General features: G+C 40.3%; 1 protein-coding gene across 1 annotated transcript in view; it reads left to right on the top strand.

Annotated features, from left to right (window-relative positions):
- Positions 1–3087: 3087 nt before the first annotated feature.
- Positions 3088–11404, top strand: part of LOC139725249 (uncharacterized) — a 33907-nt gene continuing 25590 nt past the window's right edge. Inside the window, exons 1-9 of the mRNA XM_071636342.1 lie at positions 3088–3253; positions 5278–5373; positions 6188–6283; positions 7582–7755; positions 8210–8341; positions 8944–9072; positions 9486–9614; positions 10053–10181; positions 10619–10744. Coding sequence (XP_071492443.1) covers positions 3088–3253; positions 5278–5373; positions 6188–6283; positions 7582–7755; positions 8210–8341; positions 8944–9072; positions 9486–9614; positions 10053–10181; positions 10619–10744 — 1177 coding nt within the window. The remainder of the gene's footprint in view (positions 3254–5277; positions 5374–6187; positions 6284–7581; positions 7756–8209; positions 8342–8943; positions 9073–9485; positions 9615–10052; positions 10182–10618; positions 10745–11404) is intronic.

Raw genomic sequence — 11404 nt, 5'->3', positions numbered from 1 at the left:
GAAGCTGGATACAGACTAGTAGGGGTTGGCAGGATTCTACATTGTTTCCTTAGAGCAAGGGAGAGTGCCTAGTATCTACGGCAAAACGAATCTGTGCAATGTGGTGATTGTGGACAGCTCGACGACACAGCTTTCTCCAGCTTGGGTAGTCAATGTTGGGGGTGTCTGAGAGGAGAGGGGGTAAATTCAGCTTGGCAAGGAGCTGCTTCCAGCAGGGGATGAAGGGGGTGTTGGTTGTAAGTGCATGAAGGAGGATCCTGTGCTCGAATCTGTCTGAAGGCAGTGTGACTAGGGAGAGAATAGTGAAGAGATCAGCATGAAGGGAGAGAGGAAGGATGCCTGTCAGAAGGAACACAGCTTTATTTGCAGCACTTTTGGGGAGGCCAAGGATTTTTTTTGAAGAGGAGAGCCTGTGCGGAGTCAAGCTTTTCTCGAGAACGTTTGTTGAGCTTCACAACAGCCGCCTCCCATACAACATCCTGGGGATACAGTAAGCGGACCAGAGCTTTGCAATGATGGGTGGCCAGAATATCGAACCTATTTTACTTTCGGATTATTAAAACAAGCCTTCGGAATAACGAACTGTAATCACAGATAACTCGTGCATGACGGTGTGTGCATGGTGGACATGTATTGTGCAAGTGTCTGAATGAAGGGTGCGTATTTTGGTGCCAGAAAAAAACGAATTAACACCCAAATCTATACCTCCCGTCAGACGACAAAGAAGAGCTGCCATCGGAGGTTGAAGGACACTGTAGTAACCATAGGCCCTCCAGCCTCTCAGGGTAGGCCTACATTGCATTGTTCCATTACCGAACTGTGCTGGGGAAGAAGGACTTAAAAACTGCAGCTTTTGTTGTTCTGTTCTGGGGGCGAGGAATTTATACTGTTCCCTTAACTCAAACCCACAGGAACACTAGTTGTGATGTGCAGGGTGGTGAACCCACAGGAGCACTGTGTTCAGGTCGAGTGTGAAATTCTGGAGAGTTGCCATATAAACCTAATGTCCATCGATATAGGCCTACACACTTTGAAACAAGGGTGTCGATCGATCCGTTTTCACGATGGGGGGGGGGGGGGGTGGGACTATAACGAGGAAAATTTCACATTAAGTTTCAAACCTGTAGTTACATTTTTGATTATTTTTTTCAATAAAAAATAAGAACAAAAAAAGTGACAGGTCTAGTACACACTTTTCGTGGATGAAAGATTCGGAAATTTGTTAGTCTCCCTAGTATTTACTGTATGTAAGGGGACCTGGTGGGGGAGAGTGTTGGAGGAGGTATGTCATTTCAGTTCAGTTCAGTTTTATTCACCATCATTTCAGCAGTAATGAAAAGACGCATAAAGACACATAATTATATGCAAAGTAAACATAAAACAAAACAAAAACAATTGAACTCGATGGTGAAAACCCCAGAAGAAGCAGTACGTGCTTATAAATAGGGGCCCCAGTGATGCTTAGGTATTGATATACACGTAAAACAAACAAAGAAAAGAATCAGTATACATACATTTCAAGTTTGTCTGTTCATATGGATTGGTGGGAAAGGAGAAACAACAACAACAAACATGTATACATGGTACCTTGGTAAACAACAAGGAAATGCGGAAGAGATGAGAAAAGAGTAGAAAGCAAGGCGAGTATAGGAAGGGCAAGGGTATATGCGAGAGTTGGACTTGAGACACATTGCTCGCAAGCAATGATTTTCATTCATCATGTGAATATGAAAGTGATGTGAGTACAATGACAATAGATTTGTCAACTTTCCCTCGGGAGGAGCATGCTAAATGACAATCTCTTAAATCGTGATAAAGTAGAACTATGTCGAACTATGTCGTACCCACAAATGTAGACTACATTTTGTGGATTCAACAGGGTATGCCTATCTCCTTCCCATGTGAGGGAGATTTTGCATTTTCAGAATTTTAATTTAACGATTTGTGCACACTATGGGTGAAATATTTGGACACTATCTTTCCATCAAAAAATATTTCGCATCTCGGATTTTTTTTTTTGGGGGGGTGCGAGCCCCATTCATATCTTTATGGGGTAGGGGCGACTGCCCCACCCCCTGCTTTGAAATATTATCAGTGGATTGGAAGTATATTATGCCTACAGTCCTAACGTGATATCGTCTGGCATTATGATTTTGCATAATCATGCTAGTAACTACAAGGTGGGACAGAGTGAGCCCACCTCCCCGATAACTTCACGCAATCAAGTAAGCCTATCCATGTAGGCCTATACCTGCGGGGGTGTTTCACAGAGATGGTATCGTTTTCTGGTTGGGATGGGGGATTCAGATTTTAACCATTTCATGAGATAGAAACCACTTATGAAATACATATCAAAGAAACATCTTATGCAGGGGCGGATCCAGGAATTCTGTAAAGGGGGGGGGGGGGAGGGCGTGACTAGTATTTCTGTTGCTACTTCCGGGTTTCATTTCATTTTTTTTCTTTTGTTTTTAACGAAAAATAAAGGGGGGGGGCGTGCGCCAGTTGCGCCCCCCTCTGGATCCGCCACAGCTGTTATGTAATATGAAAGAACATACAATTCTGAGAAGAATTCAAAGTTTGATGAAAATCGATTCTGAAATGCCTTTGAATTCCTCTAACTCTCATACTCTCATTATCTCACAAAAAGTTGGAAACCTCGAGCACCATGGTCTCAACTAAAACTACAATCATCTCTTTGACTTTAAATATCAAGATCGACTCTTCTGTGAACGCAGCCTCCCTGAAAAAGCGGAAACAGGGCGACGCGATGCGTCCATGCAGCGCCGGTAGCCGGCTACTACACCGGGGCCGCAGGCCCCGGTGTAGTAGCCTCTTTAGCCTCTTAGAAGCCAGCAGCTAGCAGGGGATTACGTAATATTGTTTGTGTGAAAATGGCGCCTCGTCACACAGTCAGTTGGACGATGTAGTAATGTAATGTTGATGTTGCTGTTGCAGACAATCGCGCCTAACGACTGGCACGGATTTCTGACTGTCATAAAAGTGTAAATCTACATGTGCTACTGCCAATCTCCATACATACAGAGATGTGAGGTATAGAAAATAACTGTTTATTGACATCCGACCATGACGAGCACCAGCAGTACCTCCTCGGTCGATGTTGTGCGGAGAGCTGTCATTTTCCTATGCGGTACCGCAGGCTTCGCGATTGGTGGAGCCGCGCTGGTGAGATACCTCCGTGCGTGGCTGCGGCGAGTCGTAGCGGGTAACTTGGAGCAGAAAATTGAAGATGGTGGGTATACTATGAGACTAGGACAATCATCAAGTATAAAAAATAATGTATTCTGCACTAGTATCAATTCTGATGTCTTAATGGCCTCATTTTTGCCCTTGTATAGAGCTATGTACCGTACTAGAACGCCGTTCTAGTACTACAGTAGTAGTACCATCTAGAGTTACATACTTGGTTGGGTGACCCGCACCTCGTCATAGTTAATGTTTGCGCATATTTGAATCACACATCGCCACTGAAATTCTTTGAAATCCAACTCACATACAGGAAAAATGCTGAAAATTCCAATGGAATCACAAGTTCACTGATCGATATCGAAAATTTGCTGCTATTGTCGTCAAACGCGAACGATGCGAAAAAGTTGCGCGCTAAGGAAGGGGCCCGCAACTCGTCACCCGCACTCCCATAGACAAAAGACGTGAGCGGGTGACCGTGATGCTCCCATAGACATACACGTAAAAGATGCGTGCGGGGACAGTGGTGATACTAATAACACGTATTCCGATTAAATTTCAGATTTTCGCGAAAAACTGTTCGGTTTTCACCACAATTTGCTTGGTTGTTGTAGCCCTGCCAAGTTTCAAGCGTACTGAACACAGTCCCGGGCATAAATTTTTGTTTAGTACGCTTAAAACAATTTTAAGCGGGGTGACGGTATTCGGGCCCCTGACGAGGTGCGGGTACTTCACTATAGTATATATAGATTCTAGACTATAGTAAATTTATAGCACTCTGAGCTGACAGTACCTACAGAGCCCTGTCGTCACTGCTCAGAATTGAAGTTGCGACATATATGCACAACCACAACAGGCTACTTTGTGGTTGTACTAAGTAAACTTTACAAGTTTTTCTCAAATCAGCTGTAAATAGAATTGTCTGGAGAAGGGATAACGTATGACCAGCCAGAACATGAATGAAGCGTTTGGGCTGGTCGTAACCCCGGTGCGCTCCGCTCCTTCACACACTGAATATATACTGAACACTTTGCGTTCGTGCTGGTTGCTGCAGTTGGGCTGGCTGGTCACAGTACAGCTGTACAATGGAGCGCCCCTGGGTTAGAGAAGGGGCAAAATAAATGCAAATGTTTAATGTTAAGTGTTAATTAGTTTACTATCTCCTTGCTAACTCTTCTGTTCTGAGTTTTCGTCATCCCATACAGTAGGCATATAGCAGGTTGCCCAAAATAGAGGCAAAAAAGATTTGATGAAGGCCATGTGTGCATGTGTTGGATGTGAAGTTCCATGTAGAAGATTAATCGCTGCATGTAATAGTCAGAAAGGGCCAGGGTAGCCCAACCAGACGCTGTGAGAAGCACGGCTTCTGTACAGCGAAAGGGCTGTGTATAGCTATAGACTAGTTACCGGTACTAGTTATAGGGCTAGTGTACATACAACCCACATAATGTTTCTTTACCCTACACCACAGTCCTCCATCACCTTTTATCCACCAATTTTCCTGATTCCCAACCCAGCCCCATTTCAAGCGTGTGTATCTATAAGTAAATTACAATTCATTTGTGATATGTCAGGGCTGCCAACTCTCACGCATTGAGCGTGAGACTCACCCAATTCAACCAATTTTGACTGTCTCACTCAACCAATAATAATCGTTTTCGGTTCACGCGCAAATACGAGCTATTGGATCACGATTGGTTTCTACCTATACCACGTGAGCGTAGCTTGTACTTTTGGCAAATTACAGTACATGTATGGCTATGACGTGTGCTTTGCATCGCTTTACATACGCTGACTGTGTACGTACGGCCGCACAGCAGGCCGCCAGGCGCTAGTATAGCCAGGAGGTTGCTCCACTCTCTCGCAGTGTCTCACGCCAAACTCTCACTCAAGGTTGGCAGCCCTGGATATGTACTGGTATTGTCATTATTGGGCATGCTTACCTAATTCATAACTTGTGATTCATACTGTACACTGTAGTCCATGTCATTACTTGTTTCATTTGTGTATTCATTAAGTACAAGATGCAATACAGTATAGATTAATTGTCTTTGTTTTTATCCTCCTCAGCAATCCCAAATCATGCCCTGGCTGAGCTGGCTAAGTCTTCTAATGTTGGATTGAGGCAGAGTGCAGAGCAGATGCTTCTAGACAGAATTACCAAAAGTGAGCCCAGTCTACTTTGTTTGTTCCAACTTCATCAAAGCTTATAGTAAAGATTTGAACAATCTCTTTCATCCTCTGTATAGTAGTTTCTATACAGGTAGATGAGAATATTACCAAAGATGTACAAATATCATTTATGATGTGGTGTGTTCACAAGTGACAATAATCTAAAAACTCACATACACACTGTAGATTCATAGCTCCCTCTCTCTCTCTCTCTCTCTTAACTGTAGCATACATTATTACAAGCAAATTAGGTCAGTTTTACTTCATTGATGCTATTTTTTATGATAAAGCGAAGAAATATGTGCAATGAATAGTAAACCATTTTGAAACACAAGCTCATATCTTTGGAATTATAATGCATCCTAATGTGCGCTGGGCCTGGGGTGTCCTCATGAATGGTTAAAAATGGCAAAATCATCCGTAATTTGCTGCAAAGTTCCATTCATTCTATGGTATGAATCAAAATTTTACAAAATTTCATTACTGAAAAATGAGTGGCGCATCCATGATGAAATTGATCCAATAGACTCCTCTTCCAGGAAATCAATTTTTGCTATGACATTGTTGAAAACAGACTTTGCGTGAATGTATGCTGCTGCTGTTAGGTTGACAGATCTCATTCATTTGATCTCTGATAAAACAACACTACTAACTCAGATTATGCAAAAGTCAGCACAGTATATTAATGTTATGAGTCTTGTGTTATATTTATATCTGTCTGTAAGGATAAAGTCTCCTAGTGTTGAACATTGAAACAAAATGTAAAAAAAGGACACTGTATGATTTCTCTCCCTCTCAAACCACAAAGGAGATACATTCCTATATGTTGTGTCCCGTTGTGGAAGTTCTGATGAAGAAACAGCTCTCAAATCCTGCACAGCTCTCTGTGTTATACTTAAGAGTGGTAAGTATACTAGCAGTACCTAATGGCAGAGTGATAATCTATAGTTTGATGGTTCATACCTGTGACTGTAATACCGGCAGACTTGTTGTTACAATGCAAATTGATACCATAGATATAGAGTGTTCACATTAACTTGATGCAACTGCTATGTAGATGTAGATAAATGGCTCCAAAGAGCTTGTCTTGGATTGAGTTCTCCCTATGTACTGCCCTCATTTGCCACTGCTTAGCACAATTTAGTCTGTGACAAAGTAGATCATACTCATCTCATAGATAAGCACTACAAGAGGAAACCTTATTCCTGTCACCAACCAATATCTGGAACATTTTTTTTTATATACTCCAGATCATCAATGCTGGAATATTTCTGCATGGATCCAAAATAGTAGCGCTGCTATAAAAGCCTCCAAAATCTAGTCTTAATTGATCTTCCAAAAAAAAAATAATGGCTGCCTCCAGGAGACCACATCAAGATACCAAGGCTTGCTTTGGATACCTGTACCTAATTAATCTCAACATCAGCCTGTCTAAAAAAGCACTTCACTGATGCCACATGCTTTCTTGTATGTTTGTTGATGCAAACCTCAGCCAGTTTGTTCACCTTAGCAAGTGTGTGAACTGCAGCTAGTTGTGGGCTTTAAGAATTAACTTTATTCTTCCAGATATGGAGCAAAGTTGCCAGCAAATCAAAAGCTTCCTTCTTGCTGTGGTATCACAGGTCAAAATTAGCTGCTCTGGCTCATATCTGTGCACATGTGTTCTTCTCTTTATTGGGTAAATGATCATTGTCATGATTCTGTTTGTTTTCCATGCTATTAAAATCTTCATGATCACACCATCATATAATTCATCTTCATTGGGCACATATAGTTGACAATGAGTGAATGCTTGATTAATGTTGGTATTTTTTTTAGTACAAATGCTTCCCTTTAACAGGCATATATGCCACCCAAGTACCAGTACATTTGCCAGTGAATGAATGATTATACCACCAGGAGGAGGCATCCCATTCTATTGTCTGAGATAGAAAATGTGTTGTTATCATAATTAATCCGTTCTCATTGGGAGCAATGAGAATATTCTATAACTATGGAGTGATGGAGTAAGAGTATCACAGAGGAAAAAAAATGGATAAAAAATAAATGTTGTTTAAGAGCAGAGCAGTAGAGAAAATGCTTACCCGAAAGACCTTACTAGTACTTTGATGTCATATTACCCTTATTCCATATGGCGGTATCGTTTTGTAATTGATATCATAACTTGTGTACATTTATGTAATCATTCGCTTTTTCCATCAGTCGATCAACGAGTGTTTAGAGTGGAGCTCTTCATTCTTCAGACCTTGGTTAGCGCCCTCTGTCGCTCCATGGACAGGGAACAACATTTCAGCACACACATGTCTGACATAGACTTTCCTGAACGCATGCAACGAATGACCCTTGCAACCATCTATGACTTGTCAAATGATCCAGGTATTATATGTAAATTCAGTTTTTGTCAACCTCTACTAATCATACCCTGTGACTCATAATTGTGAAATCGCTTTAAAAAAGATAAGATTTTTGGTAATTTGCAGCCTGCATGTGCAACCAATCTCGGTTCTAAGAATTTAGCAGAGCTTTTTTAGGCTACTCCTGATGATTAAGGAATATTAATGTGGCACATAAATCACCAAACTCATTGTGAATGGTAAAGATTTCTGAAGATAGATTTTTTGAACATTTGCATTTTCACAAAGATTGCCAAAGAAAGGTCTACATGTTCAAGGCACGATAGTGTAATTGATCGTAACCAAAGAGGTTAACCAAAGTGGTTAATGATGCACCTTCCTATAACCTTCAGTATCTGCTGCCCTACTAAATGAGAGATGTAGCTAATACCTCAGTGGATCATTCCAGTTAATCTTCCCTCTCCTTAACCCTGCAGCATTCCTTTCCAAACTGGAGCAACTGAAGAATAGAGATCTTGGGAGTGTAGTCCTGGAACTTCTGCAGAGTTCTAGGAACAAGGAGGTGCAGCGCTACTCCCTTCTTCTCCTACTCCAGATGACCATGCAGGGTAGGATGCGATTCTTGACAGTAGAGGGCTTGTCCACTATTTGGGAGTTTGGTGTTGAATAATCGATGGCACCATTAGCTCTTAGTGGCTGGTGGGCTGGCTCACTTGATGGCATGTCAGCACTTCAATTAGTAGATCATTGGTTCAAAGCCCAGTAAGACAAGCTGAGTACTCTTGTGCATTATCTTGCCATAGCCTCAGTTGAAAGGCAAATATGCTATGTTCCTCAGATGGGACATAAAAAAGAGATATATAAAGCTGGGGGTCATACACCTATTGATTGAGTGTTTACCTTACATTCTACATAATCTCCTTGTAGAGAAATTATTTTAAAAAATTTGCCTTTATTTGATTTTTGTTGTTTTTTTATCTGTAATGTTTTTATTTTGTATTGAAAATGAATGTAGAAATGTGAAAAACTTTTCTGAAATGGTGAGATTAACTTTGCATTCGACCTCTGATTGGCATAAACCTTACTATTGTTCAGGGTAGATAACGTAATTAAAGCCAGACTGTTTTCAGAAATAGAAATTAAAAGCAGTAAGGATGACTACATTTCCTTCATCCTTCTCTTTGCTGCTTATCTGCATTCATGCATGAAGGAAAAAGCTGCGGCAGTCTGGAGGCGTTTACTGTAGTGGCCAAGAAGTGTGTATGTCACCATGGAGATATCATGTTACAGAAGATTTGTTTCCAGCTGCTGGTAACCATGATCAATGCTCAGAACTCAGGTAAGGGCATCTTAAGCTTTCACTCTTTCACTCAATAATGATGACAATTTTTCCCTAAGACCTGCAAATAATTCATCCTCGCTCTTTAGATAGAATGTTGAATGTTTATATAGGATGGTTTGAAGTAGTCCTGATTTCACATGTCCTCCCAGTAAATTGCAGTTGTTTAATGTTATCCGCATTTTTACATCATGCTGAGATCTGTGAACTTGTATACACTAAGTTGATTTTTAAGAGCAGGTACAGAAATTTGCTAGATCAAATGCAATCCATTATGCACATGTATGTATTGTATGTGTAATATAATTATTTATAGATGAGATGGTTTACTTGTTGTTGGGTTGTTGTTTTTTTTTGTGTGTGTGTTTATGTTATCACTATTGTATCACATGATATCCATTCACTATTGTCAGATGCCACTGTGTACATTCATGAGATTGCCAGACAGCGAATCATTGTTCCCATGGTTGTGTCTACAAAGTCTGAGGATGTAGAAATCTCTTTCTGGGCAGTGGCTCTTCTACATGAATTTGCCGTCCATCGTAAGTTTGAATTGCCTCTTGCACCTGTTGACCTGTGTAATGCTATGTTTTTTATTTGATTTGATTTTGATTTGATTTGTTGGTTCCTGTACAATCATGTATGTATTTCTGAGCTGCTAATGTGATGAAATGAAACTTTGTTAAGTAGGCTATGCTTTGTCTTAAAAATATCCTCAATATGAATTCCAGAGGGTAATTTACGAGAAAGTGAGATGTGATGTGTATATATGATCTGGTACATCTACATATATTCTGTTACTGCTATTTATGCCTTTGTTGTGATAATGAAAATCTGAGATATAATTTTTAGTCTGCCCAGTACCTGTCTATGTGTATCTGGGTGTTTGTGTATGTGTCTGTTCATGTGTTGTCGTGTCATTAGCCACAAGCCATGTCAATTATATACAATTTAAAGTTGTTTCTTTTGGCAAACAAAAGACGTTTACCGGAAGGAGCTCTGTAGTCTGCCTTACCTCATCAAGAATCTGCAGACGACACTAATGTCTAGTGAGGCTGGTGTGCAGAGACTAATTCTGAGGGTTTTAGCATTCCTGGCATTACGTAATGGTGAGTGTACATGTAGCTGTCTGCCAAATTGTGGCCGCATGACCAAACTGCTATTACATTGAGGGTACATAACTGTTTGAAAGTTTAAAGATTTGTTGGAATGTTATTGTATTTAGATTTTATAGTGTAATAAGATTACCTTAGTTTATATAATTTTTTAGTTCTTTTACTAATTTTTTAAAGACTGACATCAATTTTTCCCCTGAAAATGAATCTTTTTTTTTTCACTCATTACGAGGAAATTATTATGTGTTTTATACCTTTGTTGCATGAGACTTTTATCCATAAGTTGTGAAAGAATCTACTCTGTGTAGTAACATAATTTGTTTGTTTGTTTTTGTGTTTTTTTTTACACCAAAGCTATGTGCTTCCACTACCTTGAAAGTATTATGTAGTTTTTTTTTGTGTGTGTTTCTTTGTTCCTACTTTGCTCACAGATCCCTTTAAGGCTGACCTGTTGAAGAACAAAGCTCTTCTTGGCCACTTCCCAACTTGCCTAGCCAGTGGGAACAGAGATGTAGTCCACTGGGCGTTGGTCCTGGTCCATGACCTAGCCGTGCTGGGTATGTGGTCCTTGTAATCCTAGACTGCTTATAACCCACTGATGAACTCTATAGAACCAGTGAGGCTATGGCTTGTTTGTCTTTGAACAACTCATAGTGATGTTGTGAAGACAGTTGCTTATTACCTTTGCTAAGCATATAATAGGGCTTGACACTAAATTTTTTTTTCTCTGATGGCCTATTCGGTCCACTTAAATCATTAAATTTGGAATGTTGGTGGCCCAAAAAAGAAGTATAGTGGCACTAGATAAAAGGAAACATAGCATCAATTTTAGTTGTCCGGGCCACCAGGCCACCAACAATACCAAGCCCTGCATATAACGTGTGTGTATTCTTTTTTTCCATTAAAACTATCCTCTACTACTACGCCTAAATTCTGGATTTCCAGTTTCAATTAGTACAGAGTACCTTTTTTGTCTTTCCAGTTTCAGTTTCAGAGGTGTATCTTTTTAAAATGTATGCTTTATGATATCTGCAGGGCATTGTGAGATACCAAATAGCTTAGTTACCTACAGAGATTAACAAACATAGGAAACTCATGGGTGAAGATAAAAGTTTCCTGCTTTGTCAAGATGGATAAATACCTTTCACACTGATCAGTGGAGAAAACCTACTCTTCTGCCTTTATTACATTATACTGTATAAGGCATATTATAGCAA

Source organism: Diadema antillarum, unplaced genomic scaffold, assembly GCF_040938485.1.
Source record: "Diadema antillarum isolate AM-2024a unplaced genomic scaffold, OU_Dant_1.0 seq00000029_RagTag, whole genome shotgun sequence".
In the NCBI taxonomy this organism is placed as follows: domain Eukaryota; kingdom Metazoa; phylum Echinodermata; class Echinoidea; order Diadematoida; family Diadematidae; genus Diadema; species Diadema antillarum.
This window is presented reverse-complemented; position numbering and strand designations above follow the sequence as displayed.